This window comes from Scyliorhinus torazame, chromosome 19 (assembly GCF_047496885.1).
Source record: "Scyliorhinus torazame isolate Kashiwa2021f chromosome 19, sScyTor2.1, whole genome shotgun sequence".
Classification (NCBI taxonomy): Eukaryota; Metazoa; Chordata; class Chondrichthyes; order Carcharhiniformes; family Scyliorhinidae; genus Scyliorhinus; species Scyliorhinus torazame.
Window position 1 is genome coordinate 100,673,219 of NC_092725.1, and position 25,226 is coordinate 100,698,444.

Sequence of the window (25,226 nt, forward strand, 5' to 3'; positions counted from 1 at the left end):
GTAATTTCTAAATTTATGGATGTCGTCAAATGGGGAGATAGTCAATGCTGAGGAGGATTGCAACATATTCTAGAAGGACATGAATGAACTTGCAGAATGGGTGAAAGTTGGCAAATAAAGTTAACACACAAATGTGAGATCGTACATTTTGTTAGAAAGAATAGGGAGGTCACTTGGTGTAAGTCCAAGTGGAGTAGAGGATCAAAGGGATCACAGAGTGCAAATACCCCAATTACTGAAGTGTGTGTCACAGGACATCAAGATCATGAAAAAACAAACCAAGCCCTAGACTTTATTTCTAGAGGGTTTGAATTGAAAAGTAGGGAAGTTATGCTTTATCTGTTTTGAACTTTGGTTAGACCACATGTAGAGTACTGTCTGTCTTATTATAAAAAGGGTATAGAGAGGGTGCAGAGAAGATTTACATGCATGATATCAGAAACACAACGGTATACATATCAGGGAAGAATTAGCAGACTGGGTCTCTTCTCTTTTGAAAAAAGACGAAGTGGTGACTTAATAGAAGTCTTGAAATTATGAAAGGTTTTGATAGAGTGGATACAGAGATAATGTTTCCTATTGTTGGAAAGAGAAAACCAGAAGCCATCAATATAAGATAGTCACCAAGAAATCCAGTAGGAAATTTAGAAGAAACTCCTTTGCCAGAGTGTAAGGGAGTAGAGATACATTTTAGGGAAAGACAGAATTAGGTGAGGAAGGATGCGGCAAGGCTCGAACGGAATTTCTCTGCAATATATTCTATGTAACTGAAGTGAATAATTGAATGCTGGCCTTGTATGGAGAATTACATCTCTCTCTCTGTTTATGCCACAGGTTACTGGAGTTGTTGGTCGGGCTGAGCTCTTGTCCTCCATATTCTTTTTGGCTGCATTTTTATCTTATACTAAGTCTAAAGGTCCCAACAATTCTATTGGTAATGTACTTTGCTTTTCCATGACGACTGAAAATATCTGTGTATCTGGCATATAAGCAGTTTCATTCATGTTATTCAGTGACCAGTTCATAGCTGAAAGCTGGTAGTTTAAAGAAAAAAAATAATGTTTACTCAGACTGCTTCAAGACTGCTTGGCTTAATGTGGGCTAGTTTTGCATTAGTTCTTGGTAGAGCAAATGAATAGAACCGAATTTCTCTTAAACTTTCAGCAAACAGACCCTGAATAAGCTAGAACATTCATACAAGCCAATGATCGCAAAAAGTTAGTCTTGAGTGATCCTTCCTGTGCAAACATGTTAATATGATTATGATTTTTATTATTTATCCTTCCATGGAATATGTGTGTCACTGGCATTGTTAAGCCATTTCAGAGAGAAGTTAAGATTCAACCACATTGCTGTTTATGCACTGCACTAACTTGCCATGGCTCACTCGCAGGACCTTTTGAGGCCTCTTAACATGAAGAGGGCAAAGGCAGCAAATCCCTGGAAAACCTACCAACTACATGTTCCCCTTCAAGATGAACGGCATCTTGATTGGAGCTATATCACCATACTAAAGTTGTCGCTGAGTCAAAATCCTGGAGCTCTCCCTAACAGCACTGTGTCATGGAGTCATAGATGTTTATAGCATGGAAACAGGCCCTTTGGCCCAGCTTGTCCATGCCGCCCAGTTTCTATCACTAAGCTAATCCCACTTGCCCGCATTTGGCCCATATACCTCTATACCCACCCTGCCCATGTAACTGTCTAACTGCTTTTTAAAGGAAAAGATTGTACCCGCCTCTGCCACTGCCTCTGGCAGCTCGATCCAGATGCTCACCACCCTCTGTGTGAAACAATTTCCCCTCCGGTCCCTTTTGTATCTCCCCCCTCTCACCTTAAACCTATGCCCTCTAGTTCTAGACTCCTCTACCTTTGGGAAAAGATGTTGACTATCTGCCTTATCTGTAATCCTCATTATTTTATAAACCTCTACAACATCACCCCTAAGCCTCCTACGCTTCAGGGGAAAAAGTCCCAGCCTATCCAGCCTCTCCTTATAACTCAGACTGTGGGTGTACCTTCACCTCATGCACTGCAACGACTCAAGAAGGTGACTCATGACCACCTTCTCAAGGGCAATTAGGGATGGGCAGTAAAGATGCTGGCCTAGCCAGCAATGTCCACATTGGTGGAAGGATAAATATTGGCCAGGATATGGGGGGAAAACCCTATTCTAATGGTACCGCGGGATCTTCTAAGCCACCTCAGAGATCAGGCGGAGTTGAACATCTCACCCAAGAGTCCATTACCCCCTCGTCCTTGTCAATATTTATCCTTCACCCAGTGCCTCAAAACAGATTACCTTGTTGGTTGTAGGAGCATGCTGTGAGAATTTTATCCACTGGATTACTGACTTTCCAATAGTGACTATGCTTCAAAAACTTAATTAGTTGTAAACAGCTTTGGGAGCTCTTTGTAGTTGTAAAAGACCTAATATATGTGCAAATCTTTCTTGCTTTTTTAATAATTTACTGGACCGTTCTTCACTGACGATCTGGATGTTTGAACTTTGGGGACTAATTGGACAGAATGAAATAACGAAGTATTTTTTTCCCCCTCAGTGTGGGCACCGATTGTGGTTACGGTAATATTAGTTGCTGTTGCAACTTTATGCAAGGAACAAGGAATTACTGTCATCGGTATATGCTTTGTCTATGAAATCTTTGTCGCCCAAGGGGTAAGTATAATACTGTAATGTATTGTTTGTTTCCTTGGAAAACAGGTTATTATTGAGACCCATGTAGTTGAGCCTCCCTTTGATTATCATTTGAATGTATGTTGTAGAGGACAAAATAGCCTGAGGAACTGTGTCCACTGGCAGAAGGGTTGGCAACCAAAGAAGATGGATCCAAGATAAGTGGAAAATGCTCCAGAGATGATGAGAATTGTGTTTATTAGCTGGAGATTAAGAGGGTGATCAGATGACAGGGGGCAGGTCTCATGCACATCTTCAGAGGAGTTGGGGGGTTTTCCAGACTCCTGTAGAATTCCACCAATTAGTCACATTTAGGGTATGCATAATCTAAGGAGAGTAAAAGGTTAACAAGATGATGTTTATGTATATCAACACTAGATGGCATCACTGAGTAGTCTTATAAAAGGCTATGTCTCTGAGCATTCTGGCGAAACTGTTGGAGAAGTTGATGAAGAAGGATAGTGTGAGGTTGAGTTGGAGTGTAGGTTAGATGAGAGAGAATTAATTACTGTAACATGGATTCAATACTATTATTTTGTTAGTTACTCAGTAGAGTGTGCAAACCATTTCAAGTAGTGTAAAATATACTAGCTTTGATTTAAACATGTAGCTTTATGTTCTTTGTAAACACAACGACTTTGGTTATCTTGGAGATCAATACAAGGAACATAACAGTCACCAGTAAAGTTGAGTACCCAAGCTAGCTGAAAGTTGACATGTCTCATACTGGAACTTAGAAAGGCCCGAGTGAATAAAGAAGTTCAGACTAACTGATCCTCAACAGGTCAATTACTGCTCTGCTCCTCAATAGGAAAATGGAAGCATTTTTTGGGTACCCTTTGTCCGACCCACTCCAGATCTTGACTGCCACCACTTGAAGTGACAGGACACGGCTCCAAACTCTGCTGGCACGGCAGGGTATCCATACAATAGCTAGGCTGCCCACCATGATTATGAGGGAATATAGTCCTGAAATCGTAGGACGTTGCAAGACAGATGGCGGCCATTGGCCCCCATCATGACTGTGCAGGCTCTGTGGTAGAGCTCCACAGTTATTCATACTTCCCTGCTCCTTCCGCCATCACCCAGTAATGTTTTTCCTTCAAGTATGTTAACATTGAATCCGTCACTGCTGCCTTTCCGGCAGTGTGTTCCAGATCACAGTAATCTGCTGTTTAAAATATAATTTCCTCATGTCATCTCTGGTTCTTTTGCAAATCACCTTAAATCTGTGTTCTTTGGTTACCAGCTCTTCTACCACTTGAAATAGTTTGTCCTTGTTTACTCTTTTAAGATCATTCACAATTTGAATACCTCGATCAAATCTCCTCCTAACATTATAGGTTCTAAGGAGAGCCGTCCCCAGCTTCTCCCATCTCTCCCTATAATTTAAATCTCTCGTCCCTAACACCATTCTAATGTATGTCCTCCTCACCTGTCCATACCTTTGAAATCCTTTCTAAAGTGTGGTGCCAAGATATTTCAGCTGAGGCCTAAAAATTGATTGGGGAGCTTGTGGTGGACAATCAGACAGATCCCTGCTCTTCCACGCTTCCAGCAGCAGAGCAGGGAAGTTGCCGACTAACAAATTTTCTGAGGCTGAATCTGGAGCCAGGAATTTCATCCATGATTTTCTGACCTGCACGGACAGCAGATGAGGGACCTCCAGACCAGCTTGGACTTGTTGAAAGTTTCAGGCCTCTGTCTCCACTCGCAGCTCTGAATAGTCTGCTTCGCTTTGCAATCCACATTTCTGAAAACCCATCAGCTGTGATCTCTCAAAGCCAAAATTGCAGGAGAGAAGATAACTTCTACTAAATATTTAATCTTTCCCTAACGCTGCATCAATGGTAGGAAATGCTTAGGATTTATAGGCAAGAAAAAGTGTATATATCAATCTTGAGACTTTACAGATGATTTTAACAGGTGCAGGTCTCTGTAGAACCGGCTGGGAGAGCTATACGTCATTTTTTTAAAACACAATAATGGGTACACATTCGGCAAAGTGTCCTTTAAACTGAACTTTGGCACGGAACTGCAGAAGCAATCAGGAAAGTATGGGTCAAATTTTGCTGGAAAGGGGCACCTCCTATTAAATAGATTTCTTATTGAAGTTCGGAAAAGTTCTGTGCCATCACTTGCTGGAAATGGGAGCTGGTAGCAGTATAGTGGAGACAATAGGACAGTCAGAGCTTGATTGACATTCCATTAAGAACTACCACATTGTTGGAAGGGTACTTGCTCTCTTCAGTGAGAACAATGGATAATGAATGTCCTAATTCCACAGGTTCAAAAAGATAAACAGGGCAGCTAAGGACAAGGTGTCATTTATGCACAGCAACTAGCAGAATAACAAATAACCAGATAGGAGATTTGCAACCCTTGATACATCTCTTAATCCCCTGAATTTGCTGGTCGATTGGAGGCATTGACGTCTGCGTGTGTTATGAATATGCCCTTTTCCAGCAAGATTTAGCCTGACAAACTCTCTGGTGTCCTTTTCTGAACAGTTTAGAGTTGTGACTGCTGAATGAAGTTCTCTTGAAATAACAATTGTTTATCTTTCTTACAGTTTACCTTGCACGTTCTGGGGGAAATTGTGGTTCACGTGGTGCAAGGAAAGGGCATTCTGCCACCATGGGTGCTCCAGATGCTGATAAAACTTATTTTTTTGATGCTCAGCACTCTTCTACTCGTCATTGTCCGAGTTCAGGTTATTCAATCCCAACTGCCAGTTTTCACCAGGTAAAATATGTTTGACTTAATAACTTTCTTAAAAAATTTAAAGTACCCAATTTTTTTTTTCTAATTAAGGGGCAATTTAATGTGGCCAATTCACGCACCCTGCACATCTTTGGGTTGTGGGGTTGAAACCCATGCAGACACGGGGAGAATGTGCAAACTCCACATGGACAGTGACCCGGGGCCAAGATCAAACCCGGGTCCTTGGTGTCTTGAGGCAGCAGTGCTAACCATTATGCCACCATGCCGCCCGTTTAACTTAATAACTTGAATTAACTTGGAGCCATAAATGTAAGATGGTCACTAATAAATCCAATATCTGAGAAATTTATTTGCCCAGAAAGCGAAGCAAAAGTGGACTTGTTGCCACAAAGAATAGTTGAAACGAATAGCAAAGCTGCATTTAAGTAAAAGCTAGGTCAGTACAAGAGGAAGAAAACAATACAGAATATTTAGATAGTTAGCTGCAGGGTGAGGGGAGGATCATGGAACATAAAAAGCAGTGTGGACCCGTTGGGCTGAATCATCTGTTTCTGAGCCTCAATTTTTTCTCATTCACTACTAAAGATCCAGGGCATTCCTGAAGATGCTTGGGTCAAACCTACACAATTATGAGTGGAATTCACCTAAAAAAATGTGTCACTTCGAGTGGGAAAACCGGTGAGCATTCTGTCAGCTGTTCGGCTCAATTCCTGAATCACTTTTTTGGAGCCTGGGTAGATTGTAGCTGGGAAAGAAAAGTACAGGGTCTCCAGACAACCCTACCCTACAGACCCCATCCCGCCAATCGTCAACAGAGATCCCGCCGCCCCACCCCACTCTCGGGCATCGGGGCCCCATCTCCATCACTAGGATCAGCCCACCCCACCCCACTTTACAGTTTGTTTGCCCCCCCTGCCACGAGCATATTTAAATATGCTCAGCTGGCTCACACCCAGTCAGGTTGTGAACCAGACTGTGTTGTGCCGAGGGCTGGAAGCATCGCACTCTGTTTGGTGCCTGGCATGAACCCTGTTTAGATTCTTATTTAACAAACTCCTATCAAATTCCCCTCCGTGCTGCTTTCACACACACGCTTATGATAAAATCTCAGAGGAATTGGTAGTCGTACGATAGCTGCGGCGGTTATAACTTATATCAGGCTTTATCAATAAATGAACATATTTTAACATCATATTGCAAAGCTGAATCAGAATGAAAGTATTTGCCTTCTGATTGCCTGCTGACAATTGGTGATGGTTAATGGACAGAGCACAGCGCAGGAGACCCCACCATTTTGCAACAGGCATTGGCAACAAGTGGGCTTCACTGTGCCAGAGTTGTTTCCGCAACAAGGGTGAGAGTAGAAAAGAGCAACTCCTTGAAAGAGAAGAAATCCCTTTGGAAAAGAGGGTTAAGTGGGATTTAATAGAAGTGTATAAGAAAATTTACAGAATTGATAGGATAAACCAAGAGAAATTGTCCTTGGATGGAGGAGTCCAGAAATTTGAGCTAGACCGTTCGGGCTGGTATCAGAAAGTTCTTGCACAGAGGACAGTGGAAATCTGAAACTCCATCCCTTCCTCCAAAACTTAAAATGTTTTTTGTCGAGCGAGGGCATTAAGATGATGGGATGAAGGCGGGGAAGCAAATTCAAGATACAGGTCCGCTATGATTGATTAAATGGTAGTACAGGCTCGAGGGACTGAATGGCCTCCACTTTCTCTTCCTACTTCAAAGCACACCACGGTGCAGTGCAGTACAGGATCTGTTTCCCACGTTATAAGTCTGATGCAAGTTGCAAATTCCAGCACTGGGTGCCACTCACATGTGTCAGTCAGGCATGAGTTTCATTCATTCTGAATCAGGTTGCTAAATTGTACGTATTGTTGAAGGGAGACGGCCTGTTTGACCCGAGGACATTTGTATTTCAGCTATTCCAAGTTTCTCAAATTTCCAATTGATTTTAACCACTGGTATAGTAGAAATAAATAACATGAAAAATGAAAGATGAGTGATGTCCAAATAATGTGATGAAATGTTTTGCTGGAGTGGATACAGGGAGAATGCTTCCATTGTGGGAAAAGGGCAAACCTATGGGCCATCAATACAAGATGGTCACCAAAAAATCCAGTACGGTATTCAAAAGATACTTGTTTACCAGGAAAATGGGAGGAATATGGGATTTGCTACCACAGGGAGTGGTTGAAGTGAATAGTATGGATGCATAAAGGGAAGCCAGACGAGGCAGAAGGGAATAGAGGGTTATAATGATGGATTTCGATGAGGAAATGTGGGAGGAGGCACAACTGTAGTGTAAATGGCGACGTAGTCTTGTTGGGTCAAATGACCTGTTTTTGTGCTGTATAGTCTATGTAGTACCACCTTTCCATCACCAATATAAATTTGTAGTACGTGTTTTATATAGAATGCTTATTTTGGATTGTAATGACAAAACCCTCTTGATTTGCCAACAGCAACAGTCACTAACACTTTTAATACATTTAAAATAAATTACATTTAATACATTTAAAATAGAATGTCCAGCCATTTTTCCTGGTTTCAAAGACCATGGGCGCGATTCTCCGCTCCCGTGCCGGTTGGGAGAATCGCCTGGCGCGCCATTTTTCCACGCGACGCTGGTCCGACGCCCTCCCGCGATTCACCCAAGCGGCGAGAACGGCCCCGTCGTGTTCTGCACGGCACAGGCCGGAGAATCGCCCGAGACACCCAAAATGGTGATTCTCCTCTATCCCCGCTATTCTCCGGCCCGGATGAGCCGAGCGGCCTGCCCAATACAAAGGGTCCCCACCGGCACCGTCCACACCTGGCCGCTGCCGGCGGAAACAGCGCGGGAACGCTGGAGGGACGGCCTGTGGGGCGGGGAGGGGGGGTTCCTGCACCGGGGGGGGGTCTCAAAAGGGGTCTGGCCCGCGATCGGTCTCTCTGAAGGAGGACCTCCTTTCCTCAGTGCCCCGCAAGATCCATCCGACATGTTCTTGCGGGGCGGCCTCAGGGAGGACGGCAACCACGCATGCGGGTTGGCGCCGGCCAACCCGCGGGTGCGCCAGTTCATTTACGTGGCGCCGCTTTTACACGCCGCCAATACCCAGCGCGCGTTGACGACGTTGCTTTCATGACACGCCCCCCGAGTTCCTCACGGCCCAGCTCCTAGCCCATTTTTGGGCCTTGAATCGATCGCGATCGGGGCCGTTTCGCGCCGTCGTGAAACTCGACGGCGTTCACAACGGCATGGGCACTTAGTCGCGGGAGCGGAGAATCGCACCCCATGTGTGGTTTAAAAAAAAAGACTTCAGTTACTGTATGAAGGAATCTTGTTTGGTCAGCAGATGGTGCTGTAGATTTTCTAAATAGTGCAACTCACAAAGCAATGTTGCTTTCAAATTGTTGATCAAAATTCAGCTGAAGCCGGCACACAATTTTTTCAAAGCCATTTAACCTTAAAGCTGAGAAGGATAATGATTGAATTGATATTACTTTAAAATGTGCGTTTTAGCGTAGAGTCATAGAGGTCTACAGCATGGAAACAGGCCCTTCAGCCCAACATCCATGCTGCCCAGTTTTTGCCACTAAGCTAGTCTCAATTACTGGCATTTGGCCCATATCCTCTATACCCATCCTACCCATATAACTGTCTCAATGCTTTTTAAAAGATAGAATTGTACCCGCCTCTACTACTGCCTCTGGCAGCTCGTTCCAGACACTCACCACCCTCTGTGTGAACAAATTGCCCCTCTGGACCCTTCTGTATCTCTCCCCTCTCACCTTAAACCTATGCCCTCTAGTTTTCGGCTCTCCTACCTTTGGGAAAAGATGTTGACTATCTCCCTTGTCTATGCCCCCCATTATTTTATAGACCTCTATAAGTTCGCCCCTAAGCCTCCTAGGCTCCAGGGGAAAAAGTCCCAATCTATCCAGCCTCTCCTTATAACTCAAACCATCAAGTCCTGGTAGCATCCTAGTAAATCTTTTCTGCAATCTTTCTAGTTTAATCATATCCTTTCTATAATAGGGTGACCAGAACTAAACACAGTATTCCAAGTGTGGCCTTACTTTTACAACTTCAACAAGTCTTTTACAACTTCAACAAGACGTCCCAACTCTTGTATTCAATGTTCTGACCAATGAAACCAAGCATGCCGAATGCCTTCACCACCCTGTCCACCTGTGACTCCACTTTCAAGGAGCTATGAACTTGTACTCCTAGATATAAATGATTTGGAGGACATATAAATGATTTGGAGGAAAATGTAACTGGTCTGATTAGTAAGTTTGCAGACGACACAAAGGTTGGTGGAATTGCGGATAGCGATGAGGACTGTCTGAGGATACAGCAGGATTTAGATTGTCTGGAGACTTGGGCGGAGAGATGGCAGATGGAGTTTAACCTGGACAAATGTGAGGTAATGCATTTTGGAAGGGCTAATGCAGGTAGGGAATATACAGTGAATGGTAGAACCCTCAAGAGTATTGAAAGTCAAAGAGATCTAGGAGTACAGGTCCACAGATCACTGAAAGGGGCTACACAGGTGGAGAAGGTAGTCAAGAAGGCATACGGCATGCTTGCCTTCATTGGCCGGGGCATTGAGTATAAGAATTGGCAAGTCATGTTGCAGCTGTATAGAACCTTAGTTAGGCCACACTTGGAGTATAGTGTTCAATTCTGGTCGCCACACTACCAGAAGGATGTGGAGGCTTTAGAGAGGGTGCAGAAGAGATTTACCAGAATGTTGCCTGGTATGGAGGGCATAAGCTATGAGGAGCGATTGAATAAACTCGGTTTGTTCTCACTGGAACGAAGGAGGTTGAGGGGCGACCTGATAGAGGTATACAAAATTATGAGGGGCATAGACAGAGTGGATAGTCAGAGGCTTTTCCCCAGGGTAGAGGGGTCAATTACTAGGGGGCATAGGTTTAAGGTGAGAGGGGCAAAGTTTAGAGTAGATGTACGAGGCAAGTTTTTTACGCAGAGGGTAGTGGGTGCCTGGAACTCACTACCGGAGGAGGTAGTGGAGGCAGGGACGATAGGGACATTTAAGGGGCATCTTGACAAATATATGAATAAGATGGGAATAGAAGGATACGGACCCAGGAAGTCTAGAAGATTGTAGTTTAGTCGGGCAGTATGGTCGGCACGGGCTTGGAGGGCCGAAGGGCCTGTTCCTGTGCTGTACATTTCTTTGTTCTTTGTTCTTTGTAGATCTCTTTGTTCTGTAACTCTCCTCAACACCCTACCATTAACTGAGTAGATCCTTCCCCAATTCAATCTACCAAAATGCATCACCTCACATTTATCTAAATTAAATTCCATCTGCCGTTCATCGGCCATTTGGCCCAATTGATCACGATCCAGTTGCAACCCTAGATAACCTTCTTCACTGTCCACTATCCACCAATCTTGGTGTCACCTGCAAATTTACTAACCATGCCCCCTAAATTCTCATCCAAATCATTAATGTAAGTAACAAATAACATTGGACCCAGCACTGATCCCTGAGGCACACCGCTGGTCATAGGCCAGAGTTTGAAAAAATAACCCTCTATAACCACCCTTTGGCTTGTAAAGCTGAAAGCATTTAAATATTGCAAACAGCAAGCAGTGCAATCTTAATCCTTTTCAGAAAATTGCTCATGCGGTCTTAAGTATCGGTTTGGTATAGTTGGAGTTTATGTTACTGAATCAGAAAGTTGCGGTCTCGAGGCCCACTCTGGGCTAATATATCAGTGCAGTACCGAAGGAGTCCCATTCTTTTCATGAGACACTAAATCCAGACCTTGCCTGGCTGTTGAGGAAATGTACAAAGATCCTGTGGTGCCATTTGAAGAGATAACAAATTCCTCTCAAACCTACAATTCTTGCTCAATCAACACAGCCAAATAATAGATCAACAGCTTATGCATTTCACCAGTGTTCGTGCTGGGCGTGACAAATATGTCATTGAATTTCACGATTACTCCAGGGGCAGCACGGCAGCATTGTGGATAGCACAATTGCTTCACAGCTCCAGGGTCCCAGGTTCGATTCTGGCTTGGGTCACTGTCTGTGCGGAGTCTGCACATCCTCCACGTGTGTGCGTGGGTTTTTGCTCCCACAGTCCAAAAATGTGCAGGTTAGGTGAATTGGCCATGATAAATTGCCCTTAGTGTCCAAAATTGCCCTTCGTGTTGGGTGGGGTTATGGGGATAGGGTGGAGGTGTGGACCTTGGGTAGGGTGCTCTTTCCAAGAGCCGGTGCCGATTCGATGGGCCGAATGGCCTCCTTCTGCACTGTAAATTCTATGATCTATGAATTGCATATGTTACAGATAAGAGAAAGAGGCAAACTGAACTTTATCGTCTCAACGTCTATCCCGAAGCAAAGGTGCTTTTAAATTGTTTTTTAAATGGGCATTAACTTGTTTTCACAAACCCCTAATTTGTGACGTCCAATTTTTAGAGTGATTCAGTTTTTTATGATTACATCAGGTGGTTAGTTTAGTCACACATTCAAACCCACGGGGATTATCGCAACTTCACACACACCCACAAACACACACAATAAGGAGGATAGAAAATAGAAGTTTTAAAACAATGAATAACCCTAAAGGAGCCAGAGGAATTAAAATCAGTTTACATAATTTCCAGAGTCTAGAAAGTCAAGTTAGTTCCAGGCTGAAGACAGCAGCGCAGAATTTCTTTAAAATGAATGACGATGCAGCACAATGAGATTGCTGTACGTAGACTTGGTCTGCTTGGCAGGCAAGATCAGAGACTTCCAATTAAACAAGCTTCGAGGGACTGAGGCTTTTTACAGGTTGCTTTGTCAACCTCGTCCTGCTTCTAGAATCTTGCATGCATCAGCAGAGTGACTTATAAGTCTCAAAGTATTAAAAGTGTTCCAGAGGCAGGAAACTTGGATCATGTTATGTGGTCCATTAATGACACAATTGCAGGTTAACAAACAGTTTCTGTGCCTCTGGTCATATCCATTGTCCACTTTGAGAGAAATGGTGGCTCTTAAAGCCTCTGCAGAGATAACAAATTTTGCAACTCTCCTTTTGTTATAAGTTAGGCTGGAGAGCCACAAGATATAGGAGCAGAATTAAGCCATTCCCATCGAGTCTGCTCCACCATGGCTTATATGTTTCTTGTCCCCATTATCCTGCCTGCTCTCAGTAATCCTCTTACTGTCTACAGTCTTACTGACCGACTGCCTGCTACTCCCCGGTCCTCACAAAGAGAGGTGTATGATTCCACACTGATGCGTGTTGCTTTTGTCTTGTAAATGCTGCAGCTATGGCAAATCTTGAGTCATGTTACCTGAAGCAGCAATCTTTTGAGCTCAGCCGAGTCCAGTTTACTTGAGGTTTGGTTTTGAAACGTTTATGAACCTTTCATGTCTTAGCATTCCCTTTGGACGGCTCCAAAGAGACCTGATATAGCATTGTCAACTCTAAACTCTAATTCTCCCTTGAATTGAGTTACCAGGGTTTTAAGGTTAGATTATAAAGGGAGATTACATCAACCACAACAAAACCAAGTTGTACTTAAGTATTATACAGAAAGAATTGGTACCGAGTCACATTCTGAAATAATAGGACAACTGGCCAAATGTTTGGACATGGAGATAAGTTTTAAGAAGAGTCTTAAAAAAGAAAAGAGAGGCAGAGAGGTTCAGAGAGCATCCAATTTTAGCTAGAGATTTAGGGAGGGTCCACCAGAGCTTCTGAGGCCTTGACAGCTGAAATCATGGCCACCAATGATAGAAGGATCAAAATTAGGGATACTCCAAAGTCAGAATTAGAGAATTGCAGATACCTTGGTGGGTTATAGGGCAGGGGAAGGTTACAGAGTTGGGAGAGATGAGGCACTTGAGGGATTTGGAAATAAGGATGAAAATTTTAAACTTGATTAATTGCTTAACTGGGAGCAACTAACTGGGTTAACAAGCGAGACAGTCTTGTATTCAATGGATTATGAAAGCTTACGGGGTGATTTGATTAAGGTTTTATAAGTTGTGAAAGAATTGATGAGATGGTTGGATAGGAAACAGTTTCAGCTGGTGTAGGGTAGGCCAAGAGGATGAAACCAGAGCCAACCCATTCCGGAGAAAAGATAGGAAACACTTTATCACCAAAAGGTTGGCGAATTTGTGGGTCTTTCTTCAATAAAAGGTAGTAAATGCTAGCTCATTCTTAAATCTGAGAATTTTTGCTAGACGGTATAAAATGAAATGGAAGTGAGATAGGGGGATGGAGTTAAGAGACAAATCAGCCATGACTTCATTGGATTTCAGAACGGGCTCGAGGGCTCAGTGAGATCCTGTTACTATGTTCTTGAGCTCTCTATTTCTCTGTCCTCCTTTTAAATTGTACTGTTTAACCAAGCGTTTGGTCAACTGTCCTAATATCTCCTCAAGTGATTCTGTGAATTCAGATAATACTTCTGTAAAGGACCTTGAGACATTTTACTAATTTAAAGGCACTATATAAATGCAAGTTTCCTTATGGATACCAGGTTCACTAATTTGCTAATTATTTAATTTTTCGATCACAGGTTTGACAATCCAGCTGCTGTCAGTCTGAGCCCTGTAAGGCAGCTCACATTCAACTATCTCTTGCCGTTGAATGGCTGGCTTCTCCTGAACCCATCAGAATTGTGCTGTGACTGGACAATGGGCACGATCCCACTAGTGGAATCTGTCTTGGATATTCGGAACCTCGCCACAGTCACTTTCTATTGTCTAATAGCTCTGTTGATATATTATAGCCTTCGCTATCCTGGAGAATCATCCCAAGTTGTAATAATGGTAAGAGCAGGTACAGAAACTACCCTACAGATTGTATCGATTACTGTATTTCGATCGTGTAAATATGAAAAACTTCCCCCACTGGGAATGCCAGTAACCAGAATCTGCACATTTAAGCTAATTGACAACAGAATCAGAGCGGAAGAGGAGAATTTTTGTTGCAGCAAGTTATGATTCAGAGTGTGTTGCCTTTAAGGGTGGTGGAAGCCGATTCAGTCATAATTTTCAACGTGGAATTGGATATATGATTGTAAAGGGAAAGGCAATGGGGAAAGGACAAATACATAGGACTGGTGGTATAGCTTAGAAAGAGTTGGCACAGGTATAATGGGCTGTATGGCTGTATGGCTGCATGTTGCACTGTATGTTTCTATGATGCTGCTGCAGAGTGGTTAGCACAGTTGCTTCACAGCTTCAGGGTCCCAGGTTCGATTCCCAGCTTGGGTCACTGTCTGTGCGGAGTCTGCACGTTCTCCCCGTGTCTGCATGGGTTTCCTCCGGGTGCTCCGGTTTGCTCCCACAGTCCAAAGATGTGCAGGTTAGGTGGATTGGCCATGTTAAATTGCCCTTAGGTTAGGTGAGGTTGCTGGTTTACAGGGATAGGGTGGAGGTGAGGGCTTAAGTGGGGTGCTCTTTCCAAGAGCTGGTGCAGACCCAATGGGCCAAATGGCCGCCTCCTGCACAGTAAATTCTATGATCTATGAGCTACATTGTACAGATTTGGGTATATTGCTCTTTTTCAATTACTGCATGTTTCATAAAATATACATTGTCTGAATATTTGGATTATTTACCCATTCTTGTGACCGATAGAGAGATTGACAAATGCAATATATTACAAGAAACAAAGAAAAATACAGCACAGGAACTGGCCCTTCGGCCCTCCAAGCCTGCGCTGACCATGGTCTGTCTAACTTAAAACCTTCCATACCTCCGGGGTCCGTCTCCCTCTATTCCCATCCTATTCATGTATTTGTCAAGACGCCCCTTAAATCATAGATCATACCTGCTTCCACCACCACCTCCAGCACTTCCCTCACACATCTCTAAACTTTGCCCCTCACACCTTAAACCTATGTCCCCTAGTAATCGACTTCTCCGCCCTGGGAAAAAGATTCTGACCATCCACTCTGCCCATGCCCCTCATAATTTTGTAGACTTCTTTCAGGTCGACCCTCAACTTCTGTCCTTCCAGTGAGAACAAATCAAGTTCACCAACCTCTCCCCATAGCTAATGACCTTCATACCAGGCAACACCTAGTAAACTTCTTCTGTGACTTCATCAAAGCCTCCACGTCCTTCTGGTAGTGTGGCAACTAGAATGCAATTAATATTGCATCAGATGTTTTTCGACTGAAGCTTTCAGCAAGCATTTACAAATTGCTCCATCGAACTCTTCTAGGAAGTAGGTTTCTCACTAATGAGCTTAAATAAACACATACATCATATTTAAGTCTCTCCCTGAGTTATTCGGTAAATTACCTGTCATATTCAACAGCAAGTTACATTAAGCAGCTTAAAAGTTCCTCCCTACAGTGAGACGAAAGGCGAAGGAACATATGAAAATTGACCATCAAAATATGACCTTTTACTCCATCTAGTCTGCCCCACAGAATTGCAACATCTTTTGTATTAAAATATATACCCTCTTTCTACCTCCTCGCCCACACTACCCCAGGCCATGTGGGGAGAACAATCTGTAAAATTTCTCTCTCAGGAGCCAACTCTGGCCATGATTAGTAATACAGTACATGCCTCTTGTACAAGGTGATCTTTGTCCAGCCAGAAACAGGCCCAACTCTTGCCTGCAGGAACCAGCGAATCAGCTGGACGATAGAAATCAGGTTGAAAACGCTCCGCTGGTTGGAGTCATACTTAGCACAAAGGAAGATGGTTGTGGTGGTTTCAGGTCAATCATCTCGGTTCCAGGACCTCATTGCAGGAGTCCCTCAGGGTAGTGCCCAAGGCCCAACCATCTTCAGCTGCTTCCATCATTTAAAAAAAAAAAATTTAGAGTGTCAATTCTTTTATTTTCCAATTAAGGGGCAATTTAGCGTGGCCAATTCACCTAACCTGCACATCTTGGGGATGTGGGGGTGAGACCCACGCAGACATGGGGAGAATGTGCAAACACCACACAGACAGTGACCCGGGGCCGGGATCGAACCTGGGTCTGCAGCGCTGTGAGGCAGCAGTGCTAACCATTGTGTCACCGTGCTACCTAACTGCTTCCATCATAAGGTCAGAGGTGGGGTTGTTTGCAGATGACTGCACAATGTTCAGTACCATTCACAACTCAGATAATGAAGCAGTCCATGTTCAAATGCAGCAAGACCTGGACGATATCCAAACTTGGGCTGACCAAAGGCAAGCTACATTTGCGCCACACAAGTGCCAATCAAAGAACATCTCCTACAAGAGAGCATCTAACCATCGTCCCTTGACATTAAATGGCATTACCATCGCTGCATCCCCCTCAATTAACATCCTGGGGGTACCATTGATCAGAAACTGAACTGTGCTAACCACATTAATACCGTGGCTGCCACAGGTAGCAAAGGCTAGGAATCCTAGAGCGAAAAACTCACCTCCTGACCCCCAAAGCCTGTCCACCATCTACAAGGCGCATGTCAGAAGTGTAATGGAATACTCCCCACTTATGGTCTCCCTCTGTCACTGGCGGGTCGGGTACAGGCGATTAAAATGAATGTGTTGCCACGATTTCTGTTTATTTTTCAATGCCTATCGATTTTCCTGCCAAAGGCTTTTTTCAGGGAGATTGAGGGAAGGATTACCTTGTTCATATGGGGAGGGAAGGTGGCCAGAGTGAGAAAGGTGCTACTACAGAGGGGAAAGCAGGCAGGGGATTTGGGTCTTCTGAACCTGATGTACTACTACTGGGCGGCGAATGTGGAGAAGGTGCGGAGCTGGGTCAGAGGGGTTGATTCCCAGTGGGTCAGAATGGAGGAGAATTTGTGCAGGGGGTCGGGACTGAAAGCACTAGCAACAACGCCGCTCCCGATGGCCCCGGCGGAATACTCAGGGAGTCCGGTAATAATAGCTTCATTGAGAATTTGGAGGCAGTTTCGCCAACACTTCGGGTTGGGGACAAAGTCAAGGGAAATGCCGATTCGGGGGAACCACAGATTTGAGCCAGGTAGGTGGGATGGAAATTTCCGGAAATGGGAAGAGAAGGGGATTAAGACGCTAAAAGATTTGTTTCTTAGGGGTCGGTTTGCAGGATTGAAGGAGCTGGAAGCGAAGTATGGGCTGGAGCGGGGGGAAATGTTTAGATACATGCAGGTTTGAGATTTTGCCAGAAAGGAGATACAGATCTTCTTGGAGGAACCGGCCTCCACATTGCTGGAGGATGTGCTGACGACAAGGGGACTGGAGAAGGGGGTAGTGTCAGCGATATACGGAGCTATTTTGGAAGAGGATAAGGCACCACTGGAAGGGATCAAAGAAAGTGGGAGGAAGAGTTGGGAGAGGTCATAGAGGAGGGGGTCTGGTGTGAGGTGCTCCGGAGAGTGAATGCCTCCACCTCGTGCGCGAGGTTGGGGCTGATACAGCTGAAGGTGGTATACAGAGCACACCTCACGAGGGTGAGGATGAGCCGATTCTTTGAAGGGGTAGAAGATGTGTGTGAATGTTGGGGGGGGGGGGGGGAGGTGGCCACTAACCACGTTCATATGTTTTGGTCCTGTCCAAAGCTAGAGGATTACTGGAATTTGGTTTTTAGGGTAATTTCCAAGGTGGTGCATTTGAAACTGGACCCGGGTCCCCAGGAGGCCATATTCGGGGTGTCGAACCAGCCAGGGTTGGAAACGGGTGCAGAGGCAGATATCGTAGCCTTCGCCTCGTTGATGGCCCGAAGGCGGATCCTGTTGGGATGGAGAGCAGCCTCTCCACCCTGTGCCCTGGCGTGGCGGGGGGACCTGTTGGAATTCTTGGCTCTTGAGAAGGTTAAGTTTGAACTGAGGGGAAGGACGGAGGGGTTCTACAAGTCATGGGCATTATTCGTTATGCACTTTCAAGAACTGGATAACATCGAGCATTAGTTGGGGGGGATGGAGGGGGGGGAGGGTTGGGGGGGGCTGTGTGTATTAAGGGTGACTATGGGTAATCCCTGATTCCTTTTTGTCATTTGTTTATGTAAACATGTGGGCCAATGTTTGGGGGTTGGTGGGAGGATGGGATCGTTGTTATTATGGGGATTGACATATTTGTTGCTGATTATTGTTTATTGTTGGTGGGTGTAAATTTGGGAGAAAATGTGAAAAAGTAGGAGAATAAAAATATTTTTAAAAAAGGAATACTCCCCACTTGCTCGAGCGAGTGCAGCTCCAATAACACATGGGGGTATTTAATTCCCTATTGATTTGAATCTCCCTTCATACATGAGGACAGTTTCGCTCTGTCTATTCTTTCTGGACCCACATGATTTTGAATACCTGTCAAACTTCCATTGAGCCTTCTTTGCTCCAAGCGAACTGAATTTTGTTTTCACCAAATCTCTTGAGGCCATAAAAATGGGAAAATTTCCACTTGAGTAATAAGATTAAGGTATATATTTGGGACGAGATACACAAAGCTGCATCTGACTGTGTTCCCTTAGTTTCAAAGTGCATTAACATTACCTGCTTTACAACCATGACTACGCTTCAAAAGTGCTTAATTGGCTGTAAAGTATCCTGGAGCATGCTGAAGGGAGCTTCATAAATGCAAGGTCTTTCTCTAATATTGTTCATGAGCAGTGGGTCCTCAAATGTTCAGTCAAACAACCATCACCTCTATCAGAAAATTGAACAGATTTCTTCAGTTTAAAAAGAATACTGTGCATGCTTCCTGTTGGCATAGGTTCCAGGTTTCTTATCTTTTAATTTTATCTCTGAATCTCTTTACAATTCCCAGGTCTTAGTGCAGTAATTAATTTTGGATGGGAAGAGGGAGATGAAGTGGAGATTGATGTGCAGGAATGTGGCCCGGCCAGTGCAAATAGTGCCGCAGTGGCTGCATTTTAAGTTTTTTAAACCATGGCATGACCGCCTGTGTTAAAGGTGTTCTATAAATGCAAATTGCTATTGCTGTAATCAAGGTGCCCATTTTTCCATGGAACAATTTGGATGAGGTTAAGGACTGAGGTGGCTGGACATACTACCCAACGCTGCTAGCACTACCCAGTTGAGTCTGGTCGGGCCGATGTGGGGCTGATTCTAAAATGCCTCAATAAGCCACCTGTTTGTAAAACAACCAGAGCAACTAAGAATGATTAACATTACCTACTTCCTGAGAACAAATCAACAAATAAAAGAAAATAGTAGTTGAGTTCCACAGCTGTACATTGTCAAATAAATGAGTCAGGTTTGCACTGTTTTAAGCAATAGGGAAAACCACTGCTGCAAAATGAGCAGTGGAGTGAAAGTTTGATCAGTAATGTTTTTAAAACATTTGGTTTTAACATTTAATTGTGATTTTTGTTTGCTGGCTCTTGTTAATTTGACCAGTGCTGTCATTGAAGGGGCAGGCGATGGTGAGCAGGGGGAGACTTGCATTTATAGATTTTAGCTTCCTCCCTGAGACCCGCTCCCCAAGGGTTCTGTAGCCAGTTAAACCTTCTCACATTTCCACTGCTCTCTCCACTCTCGAAAGCAAACTGTCAGCCTCCAACCATGGCATGACTTCCATTCTCTCACTCACTAAAATACTTTGCGCAGTTTTGCTCACTAATGGCATCATAAATTGTGTTTGTTTTTTGACTTCTGATTCTACATTTGGCTCAACATCGCTCTCTCCCTTTCCAGGCACTTTCTTTCATGGTGTTGCCATTCATTCCGGCATCAAACTTGTTCTTCCCAGTTGGATTTGTGGTAGCAGAGCGCGTGCTTTACGTACCCAGCATGGGATTTTGTTTGCTGGTTGCACATGGATGGAGGAAGATAACAGAAACACGGTACTGTTATAATTGTGTTGAATCTTTACATCACTTCATTTGCAGTGTGCACAATGTTCTGCATTGATCATTAGTAATACAATGAAAATAAGATTAAGCATGCTGCTTAATTCTAACAAAGCACCAGGGTTCATTTCTGGAGGCATGCAATTGAAAAGCAATTAAGTTGTATAGAAATTTGGCTAGATGCATGCATACTGTGCATGGTTCTGGTCTCTGTACAATAAAAAAGATATCGAGAAGGTGCAAAATAATTTACAAAAATAACAGCAGAACTGAGAAATTATCCCTATCAGGAAAAATTGAACACGCCTAGTCTCTCTTCTCTAGAAAAGCGAAGAGGTATTATGAAAAGGTTTGGTAGAGAAGGTCTTAAGGGTGGCACAGTGATCAGCACTGCTGCCTCACCGCTCCATTCGGGTGGTTGTGTGGAGTTTGCACTTTCTTCCCGTGTCTGTGTGGATTTCCTCCGAGTGCTCTGGTTTCCACCATCCAAAGATGTGCAGATTAAGTGGATTGGCCATGCTAAATTTCCCCTTAGTGTCTGAAGGTTAGGTGAGGTTACAGGGATAATGTTGAAGATTGAGCCAAGGTAGGGTGCTCTTTCAGATGTCAGTGCAGACTCGATGGGCCGAATGGCCTGCTTCTGCACTAGGGATTCTATGAATCTTTCCCCATTTAGAGGGAACCAATCTAGCGAGCATAAGTTGAAGATAATCACTAATAAATCCAATAAGGAATTTGGGAAAAACGTCTTCACCCAGGGAAGTGTAGATTGTCAAACTTGCTACCACATGGATTAAAGAGGTGAATAGCATAAATGCATTTAAGGGGAAACTGGATCAATACATGAAAGAGAAAAGCATAGGAGGGTATGTTGATACTGTTAGAAGTAGAGGGATTGAGGAATGTGGACATTCTCCCCCCTGTCTGCCTGAGTCTCACTCCCACAACCCAAAGATGTGCAGGGTAGGTGGATTGGCCACGCTAAACTGTCCCTTAATTGGGGGGGGGAGGAGAAAGAACTGGATGCAATAAATGTATTAAAACGTAGAGAGATTGTGAGACGTAGAGTATAAACAAACACACGTAACAGATGCGCCCAATGGCCTGCTTTCTGTGTTGCACTTTCTGTCTAATTCTTGCATTCATCTATAAATCCCTCCATGGCTTTGCGCCATGCTGTCCTCTGTAACCTCCCACAGCTCTGTGCCCCCATCCGACTGCTCTATCCCTCTAAGTCCGGCTTCCCTGCATCCCCAGATCTTTAGGTACTCTGTTGCTCTTCAGACACCCTTCTTCATCTTCTGAACTCTCTTTTTACAAAAAAAAATCTTCAGGGACAGTTTGGGCCCAATTCTTTGACCAAGGTTTTGGCCACCCCTTCTTAGAGAGGAAGTCTTTGTTAAACCAGCATCCTCTACATCTGGTGTCCCAGGCTGCCTCAATCATGGGAGTGTAATGATTCTATTACAGTGAGCTGGGATTAATAGTTCTCAAAGTGTTGCCAAAGCTGCTTGTATCCAACCACATGGTTCAAAAATTACTGCCACTTTTTTATTGCAGAATCTGTATTAAATTGTCCCAAAGTGTCACAATCCAAAGCCATGTACTCTGCCCAGTTATCCGTCCTGACTTGCCCCTGAACTTTACTCCCTGTGCTGAGCTCACAGTTCTGTTATATTTGGTATTCCTTGTCCAAGTTCCACTTTGATCCCTGCAGCAGGTTCAGGGTAATGGTGAGGAGTAGGTTGGGGAAGACCACTCGCATGAACGGGGAGGATAGGGAGCTTGTGTGAGCTGGGATTGGGGAGTTGATATGGAGGAGGGTGAGGGGAAATAAATGCAAGTAGTTGCCCTTGAGAAGTTGGTGGTCTGCCTTCTTGAACGGCTGCAGTCCATGTGGTGTAGGCTCCACTCACAATGCTCTGAGGAAGGAGGTTCCAGGATTTTCACCCAGTGACTGTGAAGGAATGGGGATATAGCTCCAAATCAGGATGGTGTGTTGCTTGGGTAAAGTTTGCAGGCAGAGTTGTTCACAGGCATCTGTTGCTCTTGCCCTTCTCGTTGGTGGAGGTGGGTTGGAAGGTGCTGTCAAGTGGCTGAGTGAGTTGTTGCAGTGTATCTGGTAGGTGATGCACTTTGCTGTTGCTGTACATCGGTCGGTGGTAGCGGGAGTAATGTTCATTGTGGTGGATGGAGTGAAAGTTTATCCTTCTTTACGATACTGTCCCTCTTGCAGTCAGTGTCAGTAAGTGTGTATAGAATGAGCCAAAACACACTGCCATTTGGTTTCTTCTAATCAGCGATCTAACACCAGATCCAGTAAAAGGGCGGCATGGTGAAACAGTGGTTAGTGCTGCTCCTCAGCACCAGGAACCCGGGTTCGCTTTCGGTGTTGGGTGACTGTGTGGAGTTTGCACGTTCTCCCTGTGCCTGCGTGAGTTTCCTCTGGGTGCTCTGGTTTCCTCCTACAGTCCAAAGATGTGCAGGCCATGATAAATTGTCCCTTAGAGTCCAACGGTGTGCATGTTTGATGGGGTTGTGGGGATGGGGAGTGGGCCTAAATAGGGTGCTCTTTCAGAGGGTTGGTGCAGACTCAGTGGGCCGAATGGCCTCTTGCACTGTAGGGTTTCTATGGATGAGTAGTAGAAAGCAACCACCAATTTATTTATCACTCTCACTATGGGTCTTGGCTTAGGTTTTTCCAAACATAGTGCAGACAGTCACCCACTAAAGCAAACTGATTGCTGTGTTCATTACAGTTCGAAACCCTAAGCCAGCTGCGACTTAAATGAAACAACTCCCCAGTTATCTGACAATGCTCGGCAAATCACAGTTGGCATGTCTAATAGCATCTGAATAACATCCAAGAATACTTTTTAAAAAAAATATTTTCATTCAGGCATTTGTATAAACATTAAACACAAACCAACACCTAGAGTAAACATCAGAAACCTCATAATAAATAACTACCGAACGGCCCAACCTCCCTGCCGTTCCACTCCTCCTGTCCTCCCTTCCCTTTTTAACCCCTTTATTCTCCACCCCCCACCCCAGCTGACACCTCAATTTTCCTTGAAGTCGATGAACGGCTTCCATCTCCGGGCAAACCCATCAACTTACACTTTTTAAACACCCCCCCCACCCCCACCCGATTGAATCTGCTGACTGTTTAGGTTCCTCCGAAGAAGTCGATAAACGGCTGCCATCTCCGGACGAACCCCAACGTTGATCCTCTCAGGGCGAACTTAATTTTCTCAAGTCTGAGAAACCCAGCCATGTCACTAACCCAAACCCCTGATTTTGGGGGCTTTGAGTCCCTCCACGCTAATAAGATCCATCTCCGGGCTACCAAGGAGGCAAAAGGCCCAACCGTCAGCCTCTCTCGCCCCCTGGACTCCCGGGTCTTCCGACACTCCAAAGATCGTCACCTCTGGATTCGGCACCACTCTTGTTTTTAGTACTGTGGACATAACATCTGCAAATCCCTGCCAGTATACCCTAAGCTTCGGGCAAGCCCAAAACATATGGACATGGTTTGCTGGCCCTCCCGTACACCTCACACACTTGTCCTCTATCCCAAAAAACTTGCTCATTCGGGCCACCGTCATGTGTGCCCGGTGAACCACCTTGAATTGTATCAGGCTGAGCCTGGCACATGATGAGGATGTGTTGACTCTGCTCAGGGCATCCTCCCCCAGACCCGCCTCTAACTCCTTACCCAGCTCATCTTCTCATTTACGCTTTAGCTCACCTATCTGAGTTTCCTCTCACCCCATGAGATTTCCGAAACCTTCCCCTCCCCCATTTTAGAAACTACCCTTGTCCTGTATCCCCTGTGGCGGTAGAAGCGGAAAGGTCGCAACCTGCCTTTACACAAAATCCCTTATCTGCAGATATTGAAACCCATTCCCTCCCGGCAATTCAAACTCCTCCTCCAATCCAAATCCACTAAACATGGAACGCTCCCATCAATAAATAGATCCCCCAGCCTCTCAATCCCTGTTCTCTGCCACCTTCGAAACCCCCCATCCAGCCTCCCCGGGACAAACCGGTGATTACCACAAATTGGAGCCCACACCGACGCTTCCTCCACTCCATATGTTTCTGTCAGTGCCCCCCAGACTCTCAGGGCCACCACCACTACTGGGCTTGTGGAGTACCAGGCCGGCGAGAACGGCAGAGGAGCTGTTACCAATGCCCCCAAACTTGTGCCCTTACATGAGGCCGCCTCTACTCGCTCCGCCCCCCCCCCCCCCCCCCCCCCCCCAGTTCCTGATCATGGCTATATTGCCGCCCAGTAGTAATTACACCCCCCCCCCCACCCCCTTCGCTCCAGCAGCACTTTATTTACTCGCTGGGTTTTTACCCACCCACACAAAACCAGAGACCACCCTGTTCACCCCGCTTAAAAAGGGCCTTTGGTATGAAAATAGGAAGGCACTGGAAAACAAACAGAAACCTCGGAAGGACCGTCATTTTTACGGTATTTACCCTCCCCGACAGTGACAGTGGGAGCATGTCCCACCTCCGAACGTCCTCCTTCATTTGCACATCTAGTCGGGTCAAATTTAGTTTATGTAACTGCTCCCATCCTCGTCCCACCTGAATTCCCAAATAACGTAAACTCCCTCCCACCACTTTAAACGGCAGCTCCCCCAATCTCCTCTCCTGCCCCTTGTCTGGATCACAAAAACCTCACTTTTACCCATATTCAATTTGTACACCGAGAACCGGCCAAATTCCCCGAAGATCTGCATAATCTCCCCCATCCCCCCTAACGGGTCAGAAATTAATAGGAGTAGGTTGTCTGCATATAATGAGACCCTGTGTTCCATTACCCCCCCCCCCCCCTCCGGACTAGCCCCTTCCAGTCCTTTGATGCTCTCAGCACCATCGCCAATGGCTCTATGGCCAAGGCAAACAACAGTGGGGAGAGAGGACATCCTTGCCTTGTCCCTCGATGCAATCTAAAGACGTCCAAACTCAGCCGATTTGTCCGCACACTCGCCACCAATGCCTGGTATAGCAACCAAACCCAGTCA

The 25,226-nt window shown here is 45.0% G+C and overlaps 1 protein-coding gene across 2 annotated transcripts in view; it reads left to right on the forward strand.

The window, feature by feature from the left end:
- tmtc3 (transmembrane O-mannosyltransferase targeting cadherins 3) overlaps positions 1 to 25,226 on the forward strand; it is a 104,511-nt gene that overhangs the window by 46,455 nt on the left and 32,830 nt on the right. For both annotated transcript variants that reach the window (XM_072484931.1, XM_072484932.1), the window contains exons 4-8: positions 835 to 934; positions 2,562 to 2,677; positions 5,268 to 5,440; positions 13,973 to 14,225; positions 20,030 to 20,178. In XM_072484931.1, the coding sequence (XP_072341032.1) occupies positions 835 to 934; positions 2,562 to 2,677; positions 5,268 to 5,440; positions 13,973 to 14,225; positions 20,030 to 20,178 (791 nt within the window). The remainder of the gene's footprint in view (positions 1 to 834; positions 935 to 2,561; positions 2,678 to 5,267; positions 5,441 to 13,972; positions 14,226 to 20,029; positions 20,179 to 25,226) is intronic.